Raw genomic sequence first — 25,820 nt, 5'->3', positions numbered from 1 at the left:
CACAACTACTACCCCGCTTTCCCTGCTTGGTGTCGATACACTTGTTCTCTACATTGCTTGGTGTTGATACATTTGTTCTCTACATCTGTGTCTTTTTCTTCCTTGAAAACTGGTTCATCTGTACCATTTTTCTAGATTCCACATATATGCATTAATTTACGATATTTGTTCTTCTCTTTCTGACTTACTTCACTCTGTATGACAGTCTCTAGGTCCATCCACATCTCTACAAATGACCCAATTTTGTTCCTTTTTATGGCTGAGTAATATTCCATTGTGTATATGTACCACATGTTCTTTATCCATTCGTCTGTCAATGGGCATTTAGCTTGCTTCCATGACCTGGCTATTGTAAATAGTGCTACAATGAATATTAGGGTGCATGTGTCTTTTAGAATTATGATTTTCTCTGGGTATATGTGTAGGGTGGGATTGCTGGGTCACATGGTAATTCTTAGTTTTTTAAAGAACCTCCATACTGTTCTCCATAGTAGCTGTATCAATTTACATTCCCACCAGCAGTGCAAGAGGCTTTTCTCCACACCCTCTCCAGCATTTGTTATTTGTAGATTTTCTGATGATGGCCATTCTAACAAGTGTGAGGTGATACCTCATTGTAGTTTTAATTTGCATTTCTCTAATAATTAGTGACATTGAGCAGCTTTTCATGTGCCTCTTGGCCATCTGTATGTCTTCTTTGGAGAGATATCTATTTAGGTCTTCTGCCCATTTTTAGATTGGGTTGTTTGTTGTTTTAATATTGAGCTACATGAGCTGTTTATATATTTTGGAGATTAATCATTTGTCTGTTGATTCCTTTGCAAATAATTTCTCCCATTCTGTTGGTTGTCTTTTCATTTTGTTTATAGTTTCCTTTGCTGTGAAAAAGCTTCTAAGTTTCATTAGGTACCCATTTGTTTATTTTTTGTTTTATTTCCATTACTCTAGGAGGTGGGTCAAAAAAGATCTTGCTGTGAGTTATGTCAAAGGGTGTTCTTCCTATGTTTTCCTCTAAGAGTTTTATAGTTTCTGGGCTTACATTTAGGTCTTTAATCCATTTTGAGTTTATTTTTGTGTATGGTGTTAGGGAGTATTTTAATTTCATTCTTTTACATGTAACTGTCCTGTTTTCCCAGCACCAGTTACTGAAGAGGCTGTCTTTTCTCCATTGTATATCCTTGCCTCCTTTGTCATAGATTAGTTGACCATAGGTGCGTGGGTTTATCTCTGAGCTTTCTATCCTGTTCCATTGATCTATATTTCTGTTTTTGTGCAAGTACCATACTGTCTTGATTACTGTAGCTTTGTAGTATATTCTGAAGTCAGGGAGTCTGATTCCTCCAGCTCCATTTTTTTCCCTCAGGATACCTTTGGCTATTCAGGGTCTTTTGTGTCACCATACAAATTTTGAGATTTTTTGTTCTAGTTCTGTAAAAAATGCCATTGGTAATTTGATAAGGACTGCATTGAATCTGTAGATTGCTTTGGGTAATATAGTCATTTTTCACAATATTGAATCTTCCAATCCAAGAATCTGGTATATCTCTCCATCTGTTTGTGTCATCTTTGATTTCTTTCAACAGTGTCTTATTGTTTTCTGAGTGCAGATCTTTTACCTCCTTAGGTAGGTTTATACCTAGGTATTTTATTCTTTTTCTTGCAATGGTGAATGGGATTGTTTGCTTAATTTCTCTTTCTGATCTTTCATTGTTAGTGTATAACAGTGCAAGAGATTTCTGTGCATTAATTTTGTATCCTGCAACTCTACCAAATTCATTGATTAACTCTAGTAGTTTTCTGGTGACATCTTCAGGATTCTCTCTGTATAGTATCATGTCATCTTCAAACAGTGACAATTTTACTTCTTCTTCTCCAATTTGTATTCCTTTTATTTCTTTTTCTTCTCTGATTGCCATGGCTAAAACTTCCAAAACTAAGTTGAATAATAGTGGTGAGAGTGGACATCCTTGTCTTATTTGTGATCTTAGTTGAAATGCTTTCAGTTTTTCACCATTGAGAATGATGTTTGCTGTGGGTTTGTCATATATGACCTTTATTATGTTGAGGTAGGTTCCCTTTATGCCCACTTTCTGGAGAGTTTTTATCATAAATCGGTGTTGAATTTTGTCAAAAGCTTTTTCTGCATCTATTGAGATGATCATATGGTTTTTATTCCTTAATTTGTTCATGTGGTGTATCACACTGATTGATTTGCATATATTGAAGAATCCTTGCATCCCTGTGATAAATCCCACTTGAATATGGTGTATGATCTTTTTAATGTGTTGTTGGATTCTGTTTGCTAGTATTTTGTTGAGGATTTTTGCATCTAAATTCATCAGTGATATTGGTCTGTACTTTTCTTTTTTTGTAGTATCTCTCTCTGGTTTTGTTATCAGGGTGGTGGTGGCCTCATAGAATGAGTTCGGGAGTGTTCCTTCCTCTGAAATTTTTTGGAAGAGTTTGAGAAGGATGGGTGTTAGCTCTTCTTTAAATGTTTGATAGAATTCACCTGTGAAGCCATCTGGTCCAGAACTTTTGTTTGCTGGAAAATTTTCAATCATAGTTTCAATTTCATTACTTGTGATTGGTCTGTTCATATTTTCTGTTTCTACCTGGTTCAGTCTTAGAAGCTTATACGTTTCTAAGAATTTGTCCATTTCTTTCAGGTTGTCCATTTTATTGGCATAGAGTTGGTTGTAGCAGTCTCTTATGATGTTTCATATTTCTGCAGTGTCCATTGTAATTTCTCCTTTTCATTTCTAATTGTATTGATTTGAGCTCTCTGCCTTTTTATCTTCATGAGTCTGGCTAAAGTTTTATCAATTTTGTTTATCTTCTCAAAGAAGCAGCTTTTAGTTTTATTGATCTTTGCTACTGTTTTCTTCATTTCTATTTCATTTATTTCTGCTCTGATCTTTATGATTTCTTTCCGTCTACTAACTTTGGGTCTTGTTAATTCATCTTTCTCTAATTCCTTTAGGTGTAAGGTTAGATTGTTTATTTGAGATTTTTCTTGTTTCTTGAGGTAGGATTGTATTGCTATAAACTTCCCTCTTAGAACTGCTTTTGCTACATCCTATAGGTTTTGGATTGTTGTGTTTTCTTTGTCATTTGTCTCTAGGGTTTTTTATTTCCTCTCTGATTTCTTCAGTGGTTTCTTGGTTTTTAGTAACATATTGTCTAACCTCCATGTGTTTGTGTTTTTAATATTTTTTCCCTGAAATTGACTTCTAATCTCATAGTGTTGTGATCAGAAAAGTTGCTTGATATGATTTCAATTTTCTTAAATTTACTGAGGCTTGATTTATGACCCAAGATGTGATCTATCCTGGAAAATGTTCTGTGTGCATTTGAGAAGAAAGTGTAATCTGCTGTTTTCAGAAGGAAAGTCCTAGAAATATCAATTAAATCTGTCTGGTCTAATGTGTCGTTGAAGGCTTGTGTTTCCTTGTTAATTTTCTATCTGGATGATCTGTCCATTCGTGTAAATGAGGTGTTAAAGTCCTCCACTATTATTGTGTTACTGTCAATTTCCTCTTTTATAGCTGTTAGCATTTGCCTTCTGTATTGAGGTGTTCCTATGTTGGATGCATATATATTTATAATTGTTATATCTTCTTCTCAGATTGATCCCTTTATCATTATGTAGTGTCCTTCCTTGTCTCTTATAACATTATTTATTTTAAAGTCTATTTCACCTGATATGAGAATTGCTACTCCAGCTTTCTTTTGATTTCCCTTTGCATGGAATATCTTTTTTCCACTACCTCACCTTCAGTCTATATGTGTCCCTAGGTTTGAAGTGGGTCTCTTGTAGACAGCATATATATGGGTCTCGTTGTTGAATCCATTCAGTGAGCCTGTGACTTTTGGTTGAAGCATTTAATCCATTCACGTTTAAGGTAATTATCGATAGGTATGTTCCTATTACCATTTTCTTAATTGTTTTAGGTTTGTTTTTGTAGGTCCTTTTCTTCTCTTGTGTTTCCCACTTAAAGAAGTTCCTTTGGCTTTTGTTGTAGAGCTGGTTTGTGGTGCTGAATTCTCTTAACTCCTGCTTGTCTGTAAAGTGTTTGATTTCTCCGGTGAATGTGAATGAGATCCTTACTGGGTAGAGTAATCTTGGTTGTAGGTTCTTCCCTTTCATCACTTTAAATATATCATGCCACTCCCTTCTGGCTTGTAGAGTTTCTGCTGAGAAATCAGCTGTTAACCTTGTGGGAGTTCCCTTGGATGTTATTTGTCATTTGTTCCTTGTGGCTTTCAATAATTTTTCTTTGTCTTTAATTTTTATTAGTTTGATTACTATGTGTCTCAGCATGTTTCTCCTTGGGTTTATCCTGCCTGGGACTCTCTGCACTTTCTGGACTTTGATGGCTATTTCCTTTCCCATGTTAGGAAAGTTTTTGACTATAATCTCTTCAAATATTTTCTTGGGTCCTTTTTCTCTCTCTTCTCCTTCTGGGATCCCTATCATGTGAGATGTTCATATGTTTAATGTTATCCCAGTGGTCTCTTAGGCTCTCTTCATTTCTTTTCATTCTTTTTTCTTTATTCAGTTCCACAGCAGTCAATTCCACCTTTCTGTCTTCTAGGTCACTTATCTGTTCTTCTGCCTCAGTTATTCTGCTATTGATTCCTTCTAGTGTATTTTTAATTTCAGTTATTGTATTATTCATCTCTGTTTGTTTGTTCTTTAGTTCTTCTAGGTGTTTGTTCTTTAATTCTTCAAGGTCTTTGTTAAACATTTCTTGCATCTTCTCAATCTTTGCCTCCATTCTTTTTCCGAGGTCCTGGATCATCTTCACTATCACTATTCTGAATTCTTTTTCTGGAAGGTTGCATATCTCCACTTCATTTAGTTGTTTTTCTGAGGTTTAATCTTGTTCCTTCAGCTGGTACACAGTCCTCTGCCTTTTCATTTTGTATGTCTTTCTGTGAATGTGGTTTTTGTTCCACAGGCTGCAGAACTGTAGTTCTTCTTGCTTCTCCTGTCTGCCCTCTCTATCTGCAGGAATTTCAATGCTAATTCTTACTACATGTTATAACCAGAGTAAGGGCTAACTAGAATCCTAAGCCTCATGTGAGATGCAAGCCCATGTCTTATAAATATTCCAGGGGGGGTTGAGGGCAATGTGTTCTGTTTATTAGGGCATAAAGTTGTAGTGATGTCAATTTATTCATATATTATTTATATGGTAAAATTATTTATACCAGAAGTTTTAATTTGCTTTATCTGTCACAGACTGACAGTTGTGTTATTTCCTATCATTAATATGTTTTTCTGCTTTTTCTTCTGCCTTCAGCAGTGATGGTTTGATGTATTTTTATGCTATTGTCTGACACATATAGGTTTATTTTATTGTGTTTTTATTATTGGGTTTGTATTTTGATTAATATAACTTGAACTATTTCATCCCATTTAATTATATTTGCCTTGAATTCTAATATATCCAGTGTTATTCTTATCATGTCAGGTGTTTGTTTTTGCTCACATTTGATTGATATATCTCTATGCATCCTTTTATTTTTAACTTCTCTGTCATTTGTTTTAGCTTTGCCTTTTGTTAAGTGGTTTGAATTCATTTTCTGATTCAATTTTAAATTCACTATTTTTTAATTAGGTTGGGTAGGGGGAGATTAAATATATTTACATTTGTGGTAATGTAAAAAGCTAATGGTAAATGTAGAGATTTTTTAATTACCAAATATATTTATTTAATAACAAAGTCAAAGCAACTTTAATTAAAGCATATTTTTAAATTGTGTTTCCAGGATCTTTTGAGACTTATCTTAACCCACCTGAACAGGAAGCCTATTCTAAAATAAAGGAGGGTGATCAACTCATGACAACAGAAAGGGTGCCCACAAGCCATAATTTTTGGCATCCAGAATTAAGTTCTTTCCATAAGCTAATTCTTATTAAATGCTGTAAAGAAGAAAAGGTAGGAGATTTTTTCATTAAATATCTGTGTTATAATTACTTCTACTAAAGCTCACCAGCCAGTTATGATTCATGGACTGAATTAGATTTGTTTAGAGAGTAGCACTGGCCAAGTTTGGGAGGTGGTTTGTGATTCTGTGTTATTAATAAGAAATAGAGACTTTGTGTTATTAACAGAACACAATGTTTTATACAGAAAATGATGAAAGAAAAGGTTGGAGAGCCAGCCAGGAACCTGGTGGTCCTTCCCTGGTGTGTGCCATGGGGAACTTGTGCTCTCTGCTAGGGAGGGCAGGGATCTGCTGGACAGCATTAGCAGGGGATTGATGGGCCTTTCAGATCTTGGCAGCAATGGGAAGAAGGCATTTGAAGAGAAAAACACCATAGTTACCAAGACCAGTTTGAAGATGGTTAATGTAGTTTATATAAGAAATTACAGCAGTCTGCATAAAAAAATTTTGTCAAATGCTTTTTCTGCATCTATTTTTTATTATTTATTATTTATTTATTTATGGCTGCTTCAGGTCTTAGCTGCGGCACACAGGATTTTTTGTCACAGTGCAAGGGCTCTTCATTGTGGCACACGGGCTTCTCTCTAGTTGTGGTGCATGGGCTCCAGAGCACGTGGGCTCTGTAATTGCAGCACATGGGCTCTCTAGATGTGGCTTGCAGGATCAGTAGTTGTGGTGTGTGGACTCAGTATTTGCAGTGCATGGGCTTAGTTGCTCCAAAGCATGTGGGATCTTAGTTCCCTGACCAGGGATAGAACTTGCGTCCCCTGCATTGGAAGGTGGACTCTCAACCACCAGACCACCAGGGAAGTGCCTTTTTCTGCATCTATTGAGGTGCCTATATGTTTTTTATCCTTCATCTTGTTAATGTGGTGTATCACAGTGACTGATTTGCGAATGTTGAACCATCCTTGCATCCCTGGAATAAGTCCCATTTGATTATGTGTATGATCCTTTTAATGTGTTTTTGAACTTGGTTCGCTAATATTTTGTTGAGGATTTGGCATCTTTGTTCATCAAGGATATTGGTCTGTAATTTTCTTGTGGTGTCCTTGTGTCTAATGACAGTGAGCATAGTTTCTTGTGTTTATTGGCTATTTGTAGAACTGTCTATTCGGATCCTTTGCCATTTTTTAAAACTATTTGTCTTTTTCTTATGGAGTTGAAATAGTTCTTTATATATTCTAAATAAAATTTCCTTAACAGATACATTATTTGAAAGAAAAAAGGTCTCACATTCTGTGGTTGTCTTTTCACTTTCTTTATGGTATCCTTTGAAACACAAAATTTTTTTAATTTTTATTTTAATGACTTCCAATTTGTTTTTCTTTTGTCACTCATGCTTTTGATGCCACATCTAAAAAGCCATTGCCTAATTCAATGTCATGAAGATTTACTCCTATGTTTTCTTTTAAGAGTTATAAAACTTTATCTCTTACATCAAGATCTTTGATCCATTTTGATTTAATTTTTATATAGTGTTAGGTAAGGAACCAACTTGATTCTTTTGCATGTGAATATCCAATTGTCCCAGTATCATTTGTTAAAAAACTCTTCTTTCTCCATTGAGTGATCTTGACACCCTTGCCAAAAATCAATTGGCCATAATTGTGAGAGTTTATTTCTAATATATCAGTTCTAGTCCATTGATCTATATGTCTACCCTTATGGCACTACTGCACTGTTTTGATTATTGTAGCTCTGTGGCAAGTTTTAAAATTGGGAAGTGTGAGTATTCCAACTTTGCTCTTCTTTTTCAAGATTATTTTGACTATTCTGGGTCCCTTGAGTTTCCATATGAATTTAGGATCAGCTTGAAAATTTCTGAAAAGAAACCAGCCAGAATTTTGATTGGACTCTGTAGATCAATTTAGGGAGTATTGGCATCTTAACAACATTAAGTCTTCCAATCCATGTACATGGGGTGTTTTTCCATTTATTTGGATCTTCTTTAATTTATTCCAACAGTGTTTCGTAGTTCTCAGAGACTAAGTTTTGCATTTCTCTTGTTAAATTTACTTCTAAGTATTTTGTTCTTTCTGTTGCTATTGTAAGTGGAATTGCACTCTTAATTTCATTGTTGGTTTTCTCACTGCTACTGTAGAGAAATACAGTTGATTGCTGTATATTTTTGTATACTACAAACCTGCTGAACTTGTTTATTCTAACAGAGTTTTACTGTGTTTCATAGCATTTTCTATATACAAGATCTTGTCATCTGCAAATAGAGATGGTTTTACTTCTTCCTTCCCAATCTAGATATCTTTTATTTTATTTTCTTAACTAATTGCCCTAGTTAGAACATCCAGGACAATGTTGAAGAAAAGTAATGGCAGTGGATGTACTTGCCTTGTACCTATCTTAGGAGGAAAAGCATTCAGTTTTCACCATTAAGTATGATGTTAGCTGTGGGGTTTTCATTGATACCTCTTAACAGGTTGAGGAATTTCCCCTCTATTCCTGTTATGTTGAGTGTCTCTCAAGAGTGTTACATTATTTTATTGAATTTATTTTTGGAGGGGGGAAATGTTACTTTATAATTTTCCTTTTATAAAAATATATTAGAATGATAGAATTGTTACCTAAAGAGACATGTTTTTTAATTTACATTGCCTAAGGTATATTATTTTTTTCCAGATTTACTGAGATATATCTAACAAGTAACATTGTTTAAGAGGTGTACAACATGATGATTTGATACATACATATATTGCAAAATGATTACCACAATATGGTTAATTAACACATCCATCACCTCACATAATTACCGTGTGTGTGTGTGTGTGTGTGTGTGCGTGTGTGGGGGGGGTGAGAACATTTCAGATCTAATCCCTTAACTTTTAAATATATAATATTGTTAACCGAGTCACCATGCTATACATTCGAACCCTACTACTTATTCATCTTATAACTGGAAGTTTGTACCCTTTGAAACATCTCCCCCATTTCTTCCCCCTCCCAATACCCTGGCAACCAGCATTCTATTCTCTGTTTCTATTAGTTCAGCTCTGTTAGATTCCACATGTAAGTGATATCATACAGTGCTTATCTTTCTCTAATTTATTTCACTTAACATAATGTCCTCGAGGTCCATCTATGCTATCACAAATGGCAAGATATTCCATTGTATATATTTACCAAATGTCTTTACCCATTAATCTGTGGATGCATATTTAGATTGTTTTCATGTCTTGGCTATTGTGAATAAGGCTGCAATGAATATGGGGGTGCAGATATCTCTTCAAGGTAGTGACTTCATTTCATTCAAATAAATACCCAGAAGTGGGATTACTGGATCATCTGGTAGCTATATTTTTAATTTGTTAAGGAACGTCCATTCTGTTTTCCATAGTGGCTACACCAATTTACATTCCTGCCAACAATGCAAAAGAGTTCCCTTTTTTCCACCAACACTACTTATCTCTTGTCTTTTTGTTAACAGCAATTCTAACAGGTGTGAGGTGATATCTCATTGTGGGTTTGATTTGCATTTCCCTGATAATTAGTGATGTTGAGCACCTTTTTATGTACCTGTTGGCCATTTGTATATCTCCTTTGGAAAAATACCTATTTAGATCCTTTGCACATTTTTTAACCAGATTGTTTGTTTTTGCTATTGAGTTGCATGTGTTTCTTACATATTTGGGATTTTAGCACCTTATCAGATGTATGGTTTTAAGATATCTTTTCCCATTCCATAGGTTGCCTTCTTATTTTGTTGGTTACTTCTTTTGCTGTGCAGGAGCTTTTTAGTTTTGTATAGTCCCTTGTTTATTTTTGTTTTCATTGCTTGTGCTTTTGGTGTCATATCCAAAAACTCGTTGCTAAAACTATGTCAAGGAAATATTCCCCTCTGTTTTCTTCTAGAAGTTTTATGGATTTGGGTCTTATATTTAAATATTTAATTCATTTTGAGTTGATTTTTATGAGTGGTGTAAGATAGCAGTCCAATTTCATTCTTCACCATGTGAATGTCCAGTTTGTCCAACACCATTTATTGAAGAGACTGTTCTTTCCCCATTGATTATTCTTGGCTTCCTTTTCAAATATTAGTAGTAGACCATATATGTATGGGTTTATTTCTCGGTTCTCAGTTGTGTTCCATTCATCTATGTGTCTGTTTTCTTGTCGGTACCATACTGTTTTTATTACTACACCTTTGGAATATAATTTGAATTCAGGAAAAGTCCTGCCTCCAGCTTTGATCTTCTTTCTCAGGATTGCTTTGGCAATTTCAGGTCATTTGTGGTTCAATATAAATTTAGGAATTTTTTTCTATTTCTGTGAAAAATGCCAATGGAATTTTGATAGGGATTGCATTGAATCTATAGATGACTTTAGGTAGTATGGACATTTTAACAATATTAATTCTTACAATCCACAAACACAGGATATCTTTCCATTTGTTTATGTCTTCTTCAATTTCTTTTATCAATGTCTTTTCAGTGTACAAATCTTTCACTTCCTTGGTTAAATTTATTCCTAAGTATTTTATTGTTTTTGATGCTATTGGAAGTGGATAGTTTTCTTTTTTTAATTTATTTTTTATTTTATTTTTTATAATTAATTTTTATTGGAGTATAGTTGCTTTACAATGTTGTGTTAGTTTCTACTGTACAGCAAAGCGAATCAGTTATACATATACATATATCCCCTCTTTTTTGGATTTCCTTCCCATTTAGGTCACCACAGAGAAGTGAATAGAGTTTCCTGAGCTATAGAGTAGGTTCTCATTAGTTATATATTTTATATATAGTACCAATAGTGTATATATGTGAATCCCAATCTCCCAATTCATCCCACCTGCTCCCTTTCCCCCCTTGGTGTCCATACATTTGTTCTCTACATCTGTGTCTCTATTTCTGTTTTGCAAATAAGATCACCTATACCATTTTTCTAGATTCCACATATATGCATTAATATACGGTATTTATTTTTTTCTTTCTGACTTAACATAGTTTTCTTTATTTCTCTTTCAGATATTTCACTGTAGTGTGTATAAACACAACTGATTTTGTATGTTGATTTTGTATCCTGCAACTTTACTTAATTCATTTATTAGGTCTAACGGTTTTTTGGTGAAGTCTTCAGGATTTTCTATACACAGATGACCATTGAATGATGCAGATGTTAGGGGCACTGGCCCTCTGCAAAATAGAAAATCTACATATAACTTTACAGTCAGCCCTCTGTATCTTTGGTTGCTCATCTGAGGATTCAACCAACAATGGATTGTGTAGTACTATAGTACATTTTTATTGGAAAAAATCCACCGTATAAGTGAACCTGTGCAGTTCAAACTCATGTTGTTCAAAGGTCAACTGTATAAGATCTTATCATCTGCAAATAGTGACATTTTTACTTCTTCCTTTCTGATTTGGATGCCTTATTTCTTTATCCTGCCTAATGGCTCTGGCTAGAACTTCTGATACATTGCTGAATTGGAACCTCATCCAGTATTTTTGTAATCTTTTTCCTTTCAATTTTCAGGTGGTTTTTGCTCTTACAGACTTTGTAATAGAAAATCTTGGGAAATCCTTTGTAGAGACACCACCCGTGGACCTGCCCTCTCTGTATCAAGACATGTCATACAAAACTCCCCTGGTATTTATCTTAAGCACAGGCTCAGATCCCATGGGTGCATTTCAGAGGTTTGCCCGGGACAGCGGGTATTCAGAACGGTAAGATTGTATTGTGCAGTTTTAATAATTCATATGAACATCTCCTTGTTAAAATTTGCCTTTTTCTCCCCTTTGTGGAGTGTGCACTCCTAATTCAGGTATTCCTTACTAAATAAATTAAGACACTTTAATATTTAGCTATGCATGTTGTTAAATGGTGTTAAATATCATAAGAGCAGATGTAAACTCCATTTGAGCAAAGGGGAGATTGTTTAAAATGTTGAAGTATAATAATCTAATGCAATAGTGATTAAAACATTTGTTATTTAAGACATAATTTTAATGTAACTGTAAAAGGATTGTAGTTTATTCCTTATGCTCAAATGTGCAAAAATTTCCATAGCTCTTTATGTTGTATTATTAATCTCATCTTTCTCCTGAGCTTCTACTCTGCTGGTTAAGAGAGGGAGGGGAAAGTTTAAACTTGTGAATTTACAATATTATATTTTCTTCTGGTTTAAATGTCACCAGGGTAAGCTGATTTGTCTTCTTTCTCATGAAAGCTCAGTCTTCCTGACTCCTTCTTCCCCCACTCCTCCCCAAGATGGTATCCTTGTGGGTAGGAAAGTGCACAAGACCACAGAGTGTCAGAGGAGAGTAGGGGTCTCATATCTGGAAGTAATCTCCAGCTCTGACAGGCCCTTGAATGGAGTGGCTGGTCTGGCCTTGTCCCTGGAGTGGCGATTACAAGATGATGGATCCCATCTGTTCTTTGAAGTTCATAATCTGTATTAGTCAGGCTTCTCCAGAGAAACAGAACCAATGGGATATATAAAAATATAATATGTATATAATACCCTATCTATATTTTATCCTATATATGTGTATATATATTATGTATGTAAAATAAGAAACTGATTTACATGATTATGGAGATTGATAAGGCCCAAAATCTGCAGTCAAAAAGATAGAAACCCAGGAGAGATGATGTGTAGTTCTAGTCCAAGTCCAAAGGCTTGAAAGCCAGGAGTAATAATGGTACAAGGCCCAGTCTGAAAGCTAGTAAGATCAAGACCCAAGAAAAGCCAGTGTTTTTATCTGAATCCAAAGGCCAGAAAAACAACAATGACCCAGCTCAAACAGTCAGGCAAGAGGATTTCCCTCTTACTCAGCCTTTTTGTTCTATTCAGGTCTTCAATTGATTGGATGGGGCCCATCCACATTAAGGAGGGCAATCTGTTTTACTCAGTTTACTGATTCAAATATTAATCTCACCCATAAACACCCCCCCCAAACTCATTCAGAATAATGTTTGACCTGTCTGGGCACCATGTGACCCAGTTAAGTTGACATATAAAATTGACCATCAAATGGTCCTACACATTTGCCTTTGGTTCTGAAGTCCTACCAAAGAATTAGTATATAGAACTTTTAAGAGCTGCTGTTAATTAATAAGAAAAAGAAAACAGTTTGATAGGAATAAAGACAAAAAATATGAAAGGGAAATTCTCAGAAAGGAAATCTAAATCCTGATAAGCATATGAAAAGATGTCCAACCTTACTAGTAATTAGGAAACAACAAATTCAAACCATTAGAAGATGTCATTTCATACTCATCAAATTAACAAAATGTTGGCAAAGATAGGGATCTGTAGAAACATTCATATTGCAAGAGGGAGTAAAAAATTGGTTAAAATCACTTTGAAGAATTATTAGCAATATATTAAAGTTGAAGATAGCATTCCCCATATCCCAACAATTCACTACTGAATTTGCATGTTCCAACAAAATCAGTCACATGCATGCAAGAAATCATGTTCAAGAACATTTGGAGAAACGTTTATAATACCCCCCCCCAAAAAACACTGCAAACAGCCAAATTGTCCACCTAGAAAAATGATTATATAAATTGTGGTTTATTCATAAAATTAAATACAATACACTATAGCCATGAAAATGAATAAACTATGACTATGTATATCAATATGGATGGGTCACACAAACTAATATTGAGCAAAAAATTTAAGTTGCAAAAAATTTAAGTTGCAATATAGAATATTGGAGAAGTTTGATATAATGTATAAATTTTTTAAACATATATATTATACATTGTTTAGGAAGTCATATTTTTTCAATAACAGTATAAAGAAAAATAGGGAAGTTACACTAAAACCAGGATAGCAGTGACCTTGGGAGGTGAAGTTTGGGTAATGAAAGAAGTGAACAGGGAGGGGCATGCTGCAGACTCAGATCATGTAGATAATGTTTTACTTCTTAAGCTGGGTTTCTTAAGAAATTTCTTAAGAAATTTCTTAAACATTTCTTAAGAAATGTCAGGCTAATATTCCCACTAAGAATAATTAGGCAATCTAAAACTTAATTATCAAACTCTAACAGAAGGAAAAAATAATAAGCTAAGAGCAGAAATTAGTGACATAGAAAATATACATTCGATGGACAAGATCTAAAAGAACAGAGGGCTTCCCTGGTGGCGCAGTGGTTGAGAGTCCGCCTGCCGATGCAGGGGACACGGGTTCATGCCCCGGTCCGGGGGGATCCCACATGCCGCGGAGTGGCTGGGCCCGTGAGCCATGGCCGCTGAGCCTGTGCGTCCGGAGCCTGTGCTCCACAACGGGAGAGGCCACAACAGTGAGTGGGAGGCCCGCGTAGAGCAAAAATAAATAAATAAATAAAATAAAAGAACAGAAGTTTTTTTTTTTGAAAAGTTTAATAAAATATAAATCTCTGCTGAAACTACTGAGAGAGACAGACAGGGAGAGAGAGAGAAAGAGATCCAAAAAAAATTGTATCATGAATGAATAAGAGAATATCACTACAGACCAGCAGACATTAAAATGGTCATAAGAGCATGTTATTTTTTTTTAATTTTGCCAATGAATTTGAACATTTTCATAAAATGGAAAAATTCTTCCAAAAACACAACTTTAAAAGAAACTGAGAATAATTAGAATATCTAAATAGTCTAACAATAGTTAATTGAATTCATTATAAAAAAACCTTCCCACAATGCTGGGTTTATTTCAGTAATGTAAGGATGGTTAAAATATTGAAAACTAATTTAATTCATCACATTAAAAGAATAAAGGAGAAAAATCCTTTAAAAAAAGAAGAAAACCATTATTTAAATAGACACAGAAAGAGCATTTGTTAAAATTCAACATGTATTCATGGGGGGAAAAGTCCCAGTAAACTAAAAATCTGGAAATCATTTCTTAAAAAGAGAAAACCAGAAATAAGACATTCTTCTACTCTAATAAATGGTATCTTAAAATTATTTAATGGATTTAGCAAGGTTACTGGACATGAAATATGTTGTATTAATGCATACTAGCAACAGGAACCCCCATTCATTGCTGGTGAGAATTCAAGGTGGTACAGCCACTTTGGAAGACAGTTTGGTGTTTTCTTACAAAACTAAACATACTCTTGTCATATGATCCAGCAATCTGGTACCCAAAAGAGTTGAAAACTTATGTTCACACAAGAACCTACGTTACACATGGATGTTTATAGCAGCTTTATTCATAATTGCCAAAACTGGGAGGCAACATAGATGTCCTTTAGTACATGAATGGATAAATAAACTGTGATATATCTATACAATGGAATACTATTCAGTACTCAAAAGAAATGAGCTATCAAGCCATGAAAAGACACGGCTGAACGTTAAATGCATATTACTAAGTGAAAGAAGCCAATCTGAAAAGGCTATATACTGTATGATTCCAAGTATATGACATTCTGGAAAAGGCAAAACTATGGAGACAGTAAAAATAAATAAATTAATAATAACAAAGTGTTTATATCCAATGTAAAGAACTCTCAGAAATCAATAAGAAAAATACAAGTTAACCAGTAGAAAAAAAGAGGGGAAGGATATAAAAGGGAATAGCCAAATGGCGAATAAATAAACCTATGAAAAGGGGAAACAATTTAAAACCTCAGTGAGATACAATTATATATCCACCAGGTGTCAGCAAGGATGTGGAAAAAACAAGTACTCTCATCTATTGCTGGTAGGTGTGTGGAATGGTGGCATCACTTTGAAAAACAGTTTGATATTATAAAAAAGTTAAACATACACATACTCTGTCAAACAGCAGTTCCATTCCTAGGAATATACACAACGAAACGGAGTACACATGTATGGACTTCCCTGGTGGTGCAGTGGTTAAGAATCCACCTGCTAATGCAGGGGACACGGGTTTGATCCCTGGTCCAGGAAGATCCCACATGCCATGGAGCAACTAAGCCCATGTGCCACGACTTCTGAGCCTGCGCTCTAGAATTTGCAAGGCACAGCTACTGGGCCCATACACCACAGCTACTGAAGCCCATGCACCTAGAGCCCGTGCTCCACAACAGAAGAAGCCACCGCAATGAGAAGCCCGCGCACCGCAATAAAGAGTAACCCCCCACTTGCCGCAACTAGGGAAAGCCACGCGCAGCAACTTAGACCCAACACAGCCAAAAATAAATTAATTAAAATATTAAAAAAAAAAAAAACAGAGTATGGGCTTCCCTGGTGGCGCAGTGGTTGAGAGTCCGCCTGCCGATGCAGGGGACGCGGGTTCATGCCCCGGTCAGGGAAGATCCCACATGCCGTGGAGCGGCTAGGCCCGGGAGCCATGGCTGCTGAGCCTGTGCATCCAGAGCCTGTGCTCCGCAACGAGAGAGGCCACAACAATGAGAGGCCCATGTACCGCAAAAAATTAAAAAATAAATAAATAAAATTAAAAAACAGAGTACATGTATATCAAGAGACATCTATGGAATGTTTATGGCAGCATCGTTTGCAACAGCCAAGAACCAGAAATAACCCAAATGTCCATCAAGAGCAGAATGGATGAATGAATTGGGATATAAGCACACAGAGGAATATTATTCAGCAAAGAAAATGAACTACAATGACACACAATAATATGAATTAATCTAAAGAAATATTGTTGATCAAAATAGACCAAATATAAACATATATATGCTATTTGATTCCATTTATATAAATTCAAAAACAAGCAAAATTAATCTATGGTGTTAGAATTCAAAATAGTTTTTGCCTTTGAGAATAAGGAAGGATACTGATTGGGAGGGTGCTAGTAATGTTGGTTTTTGGTGGGGGTTTTTGCCCTATATGGTACTACATGCGTACATTCCCTTTGGGAGAACTCATTAAGCCGTACACTAATGATTTGTGTACTTTTGTAAATATATTAGACTTCAATTTTTCAAAAGTTTTTAAAAAACTGACCTATAGCGTTGGAAGTCAGGACCATGGATACCTTTAGGATGGAGGAAGGGAAAATGATTGAAGTAGAAAGGGGCATAGAAGAGATGTCCCTGGAGTGTTGGCAAAGTTCTCTTTTCAACCACAGATATTTATTTGAGACAATTCAAAGAACCATAAATTTGTTTTTTGCACTTCTGTGTGTTATAGTAAAAAATATTTTTAAAAACAAGAAAATAAGAAAAAACATTTGCACATCTATCAAAATGAGGATTTGAAATGTGTGCATATGCTAGGCAAGAGCCTACCATATTTACATTTCTTAATACTTGCATTGCTTAAAAATAATATAAAACAGCATTTCATTGTTGTTGTTGTTCAATTCAGGGTGCAGTCCATTTCACTGGGGCAAGGACAAGGACCGATTGCTGAAAGAATGATCAAAGATGCAATGAAATCAGGAAACTGGGTATTTTTGCAAAACTGCCATCTTGCTGCTTCTTGGATGTTGGCAATGGAGGAGCTAATTAAAACCTTCACAGATTCAAGTACGTGGAGCACATAGCATTTGCATAATACCTTTTTCACATGGCCTTTCTTGTTGAATCCAGTCCTTATAATAATTATTTATTGTTGGCATTGTTTTACCCATATTAAAAAGGAGAAATTTGAAATCTAGAGGGGTGTAGTTAAGTTACACAACCCAGATTCAAATAAAGATGTTCAGACTCCAAGCTGAAGGTATGATCCCCTGGATCGTTTCTGTTTCATGTTGCCTTCTATGGGAGGCCATTTGAATTCAAAATAAATTATAACTAGGCATGATGAAAAGAAATAGAAACTGGACTTAGGACAAAAAAAGGAAATTAAATCTTTCGCTACAGAATGAGAGAAGTTCCGGAACAAAGTTCAAATTAGAACCAATTCTCAGAGTAGTGTTTTACCACTTTTTATCCTCTGTAACCCACATGACAATCAACCTTCACATGTGTCTCATAGTCACACACACACACACACACACACACACACACACACACACACTCATGGGGGTGCCCAGCATGAGTCATGGTTGCCACCACTAACTATAATATCACCACCTTCTTTCCCACTCAAGAAAATATAATGGACTGCAAAGAGAGAAGAAGTGGACTTAGAATCTACTCATTTTTATATAGTAGTGTAAAAACAGTTGAAACCTTAAGAACTGTATTATTAGTAATAAGCTGTGTGCACCCCACTTTACCCCTCTCCCTGGAAGCCATGAAGGAGAATACCCAGCCTGGGATATCCAGGGCCCTTTCTCTGGGGTCCTCCTTTGTGCCCTGACCACAGAGGGCTTTCTAGGAAGGTGAGAGATATTCACATGATCTTGCATGTGACTTTCCTCATTGCTACCTACTAAGGTGAAGAGATGCTCCTTTACAGTGCGGCCAGCCTGCCCTGGTTACCAAGCCACAACCAGGGCTTAGCAGCCTTCCCCTAGAAGGCCCCTCATTCCCTAGGTACCCCCTGTCCTGCCTTCTGCAGGCTGCTTCCATCAAGGGTAGACAGTCATTAGCATCTGCCATCCAGAATCTCCACTCCTCCACTCTTTGCAATGCAAATAAGAGATGGCTTGCTTCCTGCTGGGCCTGTGGCTTATTTCTATTTAAATAATTAAAGAAAAATGACAAGAAGGTCTTTACCACTGTTACTAATCCTGATTAGGATTATGATTAGGAAAAAAAATGCTGGGAAGGCATCTAAAAAGCAGTTTGCTGCAGTGGTACTATGTGAGCCTTCCAAGTATGGACCTGTAGTTCAGCTTCACAATGACCTGGACAAGAGTGCCAGACCTTCAAGGAGGCTGGATGGGCTATGGAAGCCAGCGAAGGTGTTGATGGATTTTAAGTGTTTAAGTGGATAGAAAACTCCTCTCCTGGCCCTTGTTACAATTGTTTATTAACTTAACCATTTGAGTTCTAATGTTTAACTTGAACCAGAAAAAAAAAAATACATTCAGGTAATAAACTGAAAAGAGAAAGTGAATGAAAGAATAAAGAGAGAGAGGAAGAAAAATAACCTCTGGGCTTGAAATTCTAAGACCTGATTAGAGTTTCACCCTCACCACTTCCTGACTGTACATATCACGCCTCTTCTCTGGACCTCAGTTTCCCCCGCAATAAAATGACTGCATAGCGTCATTGCTAGAGGTCCCACAACTAAGATGATTTCTAATTTCATTCCAGCCCTAAACTTCTATGATGTCTATGAAAGTTAAGATTCTTGATGCTTTTGCAATTATAAGAGAAAAGGTACTTTAAAAAAAATGCTTCTCTAAACCTGGCCTTTTTCACTCTTTGGTTCTTTTGGTTAATGAAATCATTAGCCCTAAGACTTTGATGATGTTTGACTTATGCCTAATAGTTTTTACCATACAAGCAACTTTAGTGCTGGTCTAGAATTGTACTAGAATTAACTTTTAATTTTAGCTATTTAATATAGCTCATGAATTTACATTACCAAACCAAGAAGCATAAATTCAGCTTTAATCTGCAGTCATTCATTTAATAAATATTCGAGAACCTACCGCATACCATGCATTGTTCTAGATGCTTAGGGTATGTTGGTGAACAAAATAACCATAGTCATCTGCCCTCATTGAACATGCTAGTGAGGGGAGAGAAACAATAAACAAACTACATAACAAATAAGTAATTTATAAGGTGTGATAGAATGTGGTCGGTGCTTTGGAAAAAATTAAAAGGAAAGTAAGGAGAAACAGAAAGGTTGGGATGGAATGGGGGTGAGGAGGAAGGGTGGATAGCAGTTTTAAATGGCGTGGTCTAGATAGACCTCTTTGAGAAGGTGGCATTTGACCAACACTTGAAGAAAGTAAGGGAGTCTAAAGGAAGAGCATTCAGGTAGAAGGAACAGCTAGTGTCCGGGTCCTGCCTCGGAGGGAGCAAGCCGAGAGTGTCGGAGAAACACCGTCACTTGTACTTAGAGACCAATGCCAAGAAAGGCCTCCTTCGATGATGCCTGTGTCTTCCTGTGATGTGATCAATGATTTTCCCAGCTCTGCTTTGGCCTTTTGAACCTGGAATGGAGCTTGTTCTTTCTTAGGTTCTCTGTCCACAGCTCAGAAGGGAAGCATATATTGACTTAACTTCTTGATGCTGTATGTGAGGTCTCTCCGTTTCCCTGCTCCCTGAGCTCCCTTTGCAACATCTCTGCATAAGGAACAAATTTCTTTTTTCTCCAGAGGGCTTTCTGGCCATGTTCATGCAATTTGCCTTAAATTGAATGGCTAAAAAAATAAAAAATAAATAAAAACAAACAAAAACTAAAACCCCTTCTTGAGCGTAAATGTAGTAACTGTCCTCTCTTTCAATTGAAAATTTTCCCAATTTCAGAGGAAAGGCCCTTAGCATCTCTATCACGTATTGAAAATTAATGTGAAATTAAACTGAATAATTGAGAAAATAATTGAGTAATTTCTTTACTCATATGTGCCAGCATCTAGACTGCCAAACTGATTTGTGTGAAGAGCTTCGGTAAAGAGTCCCCTCACCTCCATTTTAGAAGATTTTACAACATAAAATACTTAAAATAGAAAACCTAGTCTTTAAACAGAACTTACAGCATATTTTTTTTGCTATGCTATAATAATTATTTCTTACAGAAAAGTGTTACTAAGAGGTATGCATTTTCCTTTTTTGTCATTTTGTCTTTGTTTTAAACAGATATTGTTATCAAGGACACATTTCGACTTTTTTTAAGTTCCATGCCTAGTAAGACATTTCCTGTTACAGTTCTTCAAAATTCTGTCAAGGTAACATATGGTTGGCCCGTAACATGATTAGCCTCAGGGTATTCACCAAGAGGGTCCAGGAAGCCCAGGCTTGTGCCAGGTTGTGTCAGAGTCCAGGTGGCCCAGGTGGGGAAGTGGGAGTCGGTGTCCCTTCACCAGAGAGTGAGCAGGGAAAGAATTTACCAGGCCATTGCCCATCCTTACGTGCCCTAGTGCGGCTGGTCTTTCAACACCTGCACTCTTCCCCTCTATAAGAAAATCTCAAGGATGCAGAGGAATGAGTACAGAACCCCTCCCAGAGTTAAGAGAATGTGTCAGCATTTGGGAAACAGGAAGGCCCACAGGGAGTATGGTTGCTGGATTGCAAGGCTGGAAGTTTCCAGTATATGAGAAGCCTCTGCATATGAATGATCACCCAGGAACCAGGGATGCCTCTTCCCTGTCTGCCATGTGCCATCAAGGCAAGGTGTGGGGTGATGCCATATGTTGAGATGACCAGAAAATCCAGTGCAGAAAGTCTAAGCATCCTTTCTGGTCCATATTTAGAGAAATGGACACCAAATGGAAGTGCCTGAGGTTCTTGTTGAGGTGGTTCACACACTATAGGTCTGAGGACCCCCTATTCTCCAGAGACTGAGGCCGAGCAAGATACAGAGCAGGCGCAAACAGGGCAGGAATGCCTCCCAGGCATTGGTTATTTACGTCCCCTCACTGGCTTCAGCCTATTTGTGTTATTCAGAAATAATGCATATCTGTACAACCACCCTCTCTGCCGCGGGTGTCTCTACAGGTAACCAGTGAGCCTCCAAAAGGTTTACGTGCAAATATCAGACGAGCATTTACCGAAATGACACCTTCATTTTTTGAAGAAAATATACTTGGAAGAAAATGGAGACAAATAATATTCGGCGTTTGTTTCTTCCATGCAATTATTCAGGTACACTCAATTTGTATTTTAATAGAGACAAGAAGTGTATTAGGTTAAAAATAAATCAATAAAAAGAATTAAATAGAAGCTTACAAATGGCATTGTGAAATACTGAGGGCCCTGTTCTGTCTGAACCCAAGCTGTTTTAACTCAGTCCCTGATCTCTGTACACCCCTTGCTTCTGTATCTCACAGCTTTGCCTCCCAGCTCTGCTCTGACCTAAGGAGCGCCATCTCCTGGCTGAATGCAGGAGGTCAAATTCAAGAACACGAAATTGATCTCCACGCTGTGCTTCACTCGCAAAATCTGCTTCCCTTACAGACTTTACTCCTGAAATCGGTGGTCCCATTCTCTCAATCACCTACACTCAGAGTTTCAGGATTATTTTTGTTCTTTCTCCTTTACACATATATATCATGTCAGTCGGCAAGTCTTCATTTTTCTTACAGTAATTTCACTCTCACCTGCTCCTATTGGAGTGGGCTTAGACCCTTAACAGCTTCCTCCCTGTGATTAGAGCTCCAAGTCCCCTGAAAAGTGGCCTTCAACTGGGCACTCCTTTCCCCCCTCTGTTCAGACCTCACTCCCCTGATCTGGTGTCCATCCTGTGGCCTCATACTGGGTACTCCTTTCACCCCTCTGTTCAGATCTCACTGCCCTGATCTGGTACCCATCCTGTGGCCCTTGTACTGGAATTCTGACTCTAGCTCCATATCTCTGTATGGGGTCTTGATTAGACAGGCTGCCTGGTTTTCAAATGTGTGTGATCTGCAGATGAAGAATCAGTATAGAGGAAACAAAGATTAAAGATGCAAAATATGGGATAAATAAGTAAACAAGGTCCTAGAGGAGATCAGAGAGGCTGGGATTGGGGCTCCCAGTGGGAGGCCTTTGTTCTACTAACAAAAGCAGCTGAGATGAGGGATGGTTTAAGATTTAGGGAAATTTTGAGATAGAGAGGAGGAAACATGGTACAGTTGCCAAGATATAGACCAATCTAAGTGTCCCTCAACAGATGAATGGATAAAAAAAAATGTGGTATATATATATACAATGGAATACTAATCAGCCATAAAAAAGAATAAAATTTTGCCATTTGCAGCAACATGGATGGACTTGGAGGGTATTACGCTAAGTGAAATAAGTCAGGCAGAGAAAGGAAAGACAAACACTATACGATATCACTTTATATGTGGAATCTAAAAAAATACAACAGGGACTTCCCTGGTGGTCCAGTGGTAAAGAATCTGCCTTGTAATGCAGGGGACGCCAGTTCGATCCCTGGTCGGGGAGCTAAGATCCCACATGCCACGGGGGCAACTAAGCCTGCATGCCACAACTACTGAGCTCACACACCTCAACTAGAGAGCTTGCGTGCCACAAACTACACAGCCCACGCTCTCTGGACCCGGCTCACCACAACTACAGAGCCCACGGGCCCTGGAGCCTGAGTGCCACAACTAGAGAGAGAAAACCCGCATGCCACAACTATAGAGAAGCCTGCATGCTGCAACTAAGGCCCAACGCAGCCAAAAATAAATAAATAAATAAATAATAAATCTTTTTTTTAAAGTTATTTTAAAAAAATACAACAGAGAGTTCCCTGGTGGCTCAGTGGTTAAGGCTCCATGCTCCCAATGCAGGGGGCTGGGGTTCAACCCCTGGTCAGGGAACTAGATCCCACATGCATGCCGCAAGTAAGAGTTTACATGCCACAACTAAGGAGCCCACATGCCGCAACTAAGGAGCCTGCCTGCTGCAACTAAGACCCAGTGCAACCAAATAAATAAATATTTATTTATTTAATTACAAAAAATAAATAAAAATTAAAAAATACAACAAACTACTGAATATAACAAAAAGAAGCAAATTCACAGATACAGAGAACAAAGTAGTGGTTACGGGGTGGGGAGGCTATCTGGGGTGGCAGAGGGGGAGGTACAAATTATTGGGTGTAAGACAGGCTCAAGGATGTATTGTACAACACAAGGAATATAGCCAATATTTTGTAACAACTTTAAATGGGGTGTAACCTTTAAAAATTGTATAAAAATTAAAAAATAAATTTAAAGGGACTTCCTTGGTGGCACAGTGATTAAGAATCCGCCTGCCAATGCAGGGGACACGGTTTCGAGCCCTGGTCCAGGAAGATCCCACATGCTGCGGAGTAACTAAGCCTGTGCGCCACAACTACTGAGCCTGCGCTCTAGAGCGCATGAGCCACAACTACTGAGCCCACGTGCCACAACTACTGAAGCCTGCACACCTAGAGCCCGTGCTCCACAACAAGAGAAGCCACCAAAATGAGAAGCCCACGCAATGCAAAGAAGAGTAGCCAGGACTCACGGCAACTAGAGAAAGCCCATGCGCAACAACGAAGACCCAATGCAGCCAAAAATAAATAATTAAATTTTTAAAATAATAAAAAAATAAATTTAAGAAAAGAGGAGGGAACATGGGACCAATCCTCTGATACAATTAGTAGTTTAGAATTAAGAAATTAGGTGAGATAGGGAGATAACAAAGAAAGGGAAAGATTTCACTATGGGGAGTTATGAAACAAGAATTGAGATTCTGGGTATCAGTTTAAAAAAAAAAGGCCAATATAGAGAAGTCAGCTTGTAAGCAGCACATCACGCATGACTGAAAAGCCTGGATGATAGACTTCTTAGAAGAGTTGGGGGCAGCTCTCTCCACCAGATGGGTGATTAGTGTCAATATTTTTATGCCAAAAGACTCTAGGTGGGTTAGTTTTCCCTATTTTGATGGAGAAATATTTTATTTTACCATGAAGAACAAATGTTCATTTGACAAGTCTATCACATTTTCACATTTCTCGTAATATAAAATTTTCTTTTGGAAAATTGACAGAAGGCCACTTTTGGAGGAAGAGGTGCCTGCCCTGTTTGGTGACAGCCAAACTGAAAGCCTGGCTCAAATTGAATGTCATGATTTTAACCGATTTTGCACAATGAGGATGTTCAACTTCAACAGAAACCTTTTAGTTTTCAATATTTTACACAATTAATTTTATCAAACTTTAAGACCATTTTCATTTTCTATTCTAGGAGAGAAAAAAGTTCGGCCCTCTTGGTTGGAATATCTGCTATGAATTTAACGACAGTGACAGGGAATGTGCTTTACTGAACCTCAACCTTTACTGTCAAGAAGGAAAGATTCCCTGGGATGCATTGATTTACATCACTGGTCAGTATGTCCGCATGGTCTGAGGTCCAGCTGTGCACCACACAGTTGTTGGTTTACGCCCACCAGGCTTATACCAAAACGATGTCCTCCCAAGCCTTTGGTGATGGTGGTGATGACTTCTGATACTGCCTTTGAGAAGATAAGACAATGATAAGAATATCATAAGAATATTTACACATAGGAAATGGGATGAATGTTTTCCCAAATAATAATAGCAAAAACTTAGATAGCTCTTGCTACATGCTAAGCATGTTTTAAGCATGTCCCATGAATTAGCAGATTTAATCCTCACAACAACCCTATAAGTTGAAAACTATTACATCCCTATTTTACACACGAGGAACCTGAAGAACAAGGGTGAAGCCAAGATTTAAAGGCAGGCAGTCCAGCCTCCAGAGTCTGTGCTCTTAAATTCAAAAGAATCAAAACGTGATTGACTAGTCGAGACCTGTTGAGTTAGGTGTACTTATGAAAAAGGAAAAACTATTTCAGGAATTACAATTTTTAACAAATATGAACTATGGCCAAATGAGATCTTACTGCCAAAATCAGATACAATTTAGACCATGTAGACCCAAATAATGAAGAACAGATTCCCACTGGGAGGTGAGGGAGGGAGAGAGCAGAATGGGAATGGATGGTTTTCATTGGTGAGCAAGGGAAATGGGGAATAGCAGAGAGGTATCAGCTGACCTAGAGCCTCGAACAGCACGTAACACCTTGAAACATGTTTGAGTGAAGGACAGCAAAACAGTATGGAAATGGATGAGGACCCATCCCCAGGGTGGACCATGAGAAGTGGGCATGGAACCTGGGAAGCTACTTTGTACTCCTGCTCTCAGCCACTCCTGTGTGGCCAACATTGCTTAACATAACAGTGAGTTAGGCAGAATTCTTCTCTGGCACCCTCTATGTACCCTGAATTTTCTGCTTCCTAGTTTTTCTCTCCCTTCCCTCTCTCCTAGGACACTTGACCTTTCTGGTTACCTCAATTTCTACTGCTGTGGAAATAACTGTGTTTTGAAAAGGATAGAAAAGAATGAGACAAAGATATATCTGCTCTCATCA

At 37.2% G+C, this 25,820-nt stretch overlaps 1 protein-coding gene across 1 annotated transcript in view; it reads left to right on the top strand.

The window, feature by feature from the left end:
- DNAH6 (dynein axonemal heavy chain 6) overlaps positions 1-25,820 on the top strand; it is a 268,777-nt gene that overhangs the window by 217,310 nt on the left and 25,647 nt on the right. Inside the window, exons 63-68 of the mRNA XM_060116917.1 lie at positions 5,779-5,948; positions 11,449-11,639; positions 17,212-17,372; positions 20,550-20,638; positions 21,408-21,554; positions 24,614-24,752. Coding sequence (XP_059972900.1) covers positions 5,779-5,948; positions 11,449-11,639; positions 17,212-17,372; positions 20,550-20,638; positions 21,408-21,554; positions 24,614-24,752 — 897 coding nt within the window. The remainder of the gene's footprint in view (positions 1-5,778; positions 5,949-11,448; positions 11,640-17,211; positions 17,373-20,549; positions 20,639-21,407; positions 21,555-24,613; positions 24,753-25,820) is intronic.

Source organism: Mesoplodon densirostris, chromosome 14 (genome assembly GCF_025265405.1).
Source record: "Mesoplodon densirostris isolate mMesDen1 chromosome 14, mMesDen1 primary haplotype, whole genome shotgun sequence".
Taxonomy (NCBI): domain Eukaryota; kingdom Metazoa; phylum Chordata; class Mammalia; order Artiodactyla; family Ziphiidae; genus Mesoplodon; species Mesoplodon densirostris.
Note: the sequence above shows the minus strand (reverse complement) of the source record. Positions and strands in the feature narration are given on the sequence as shown.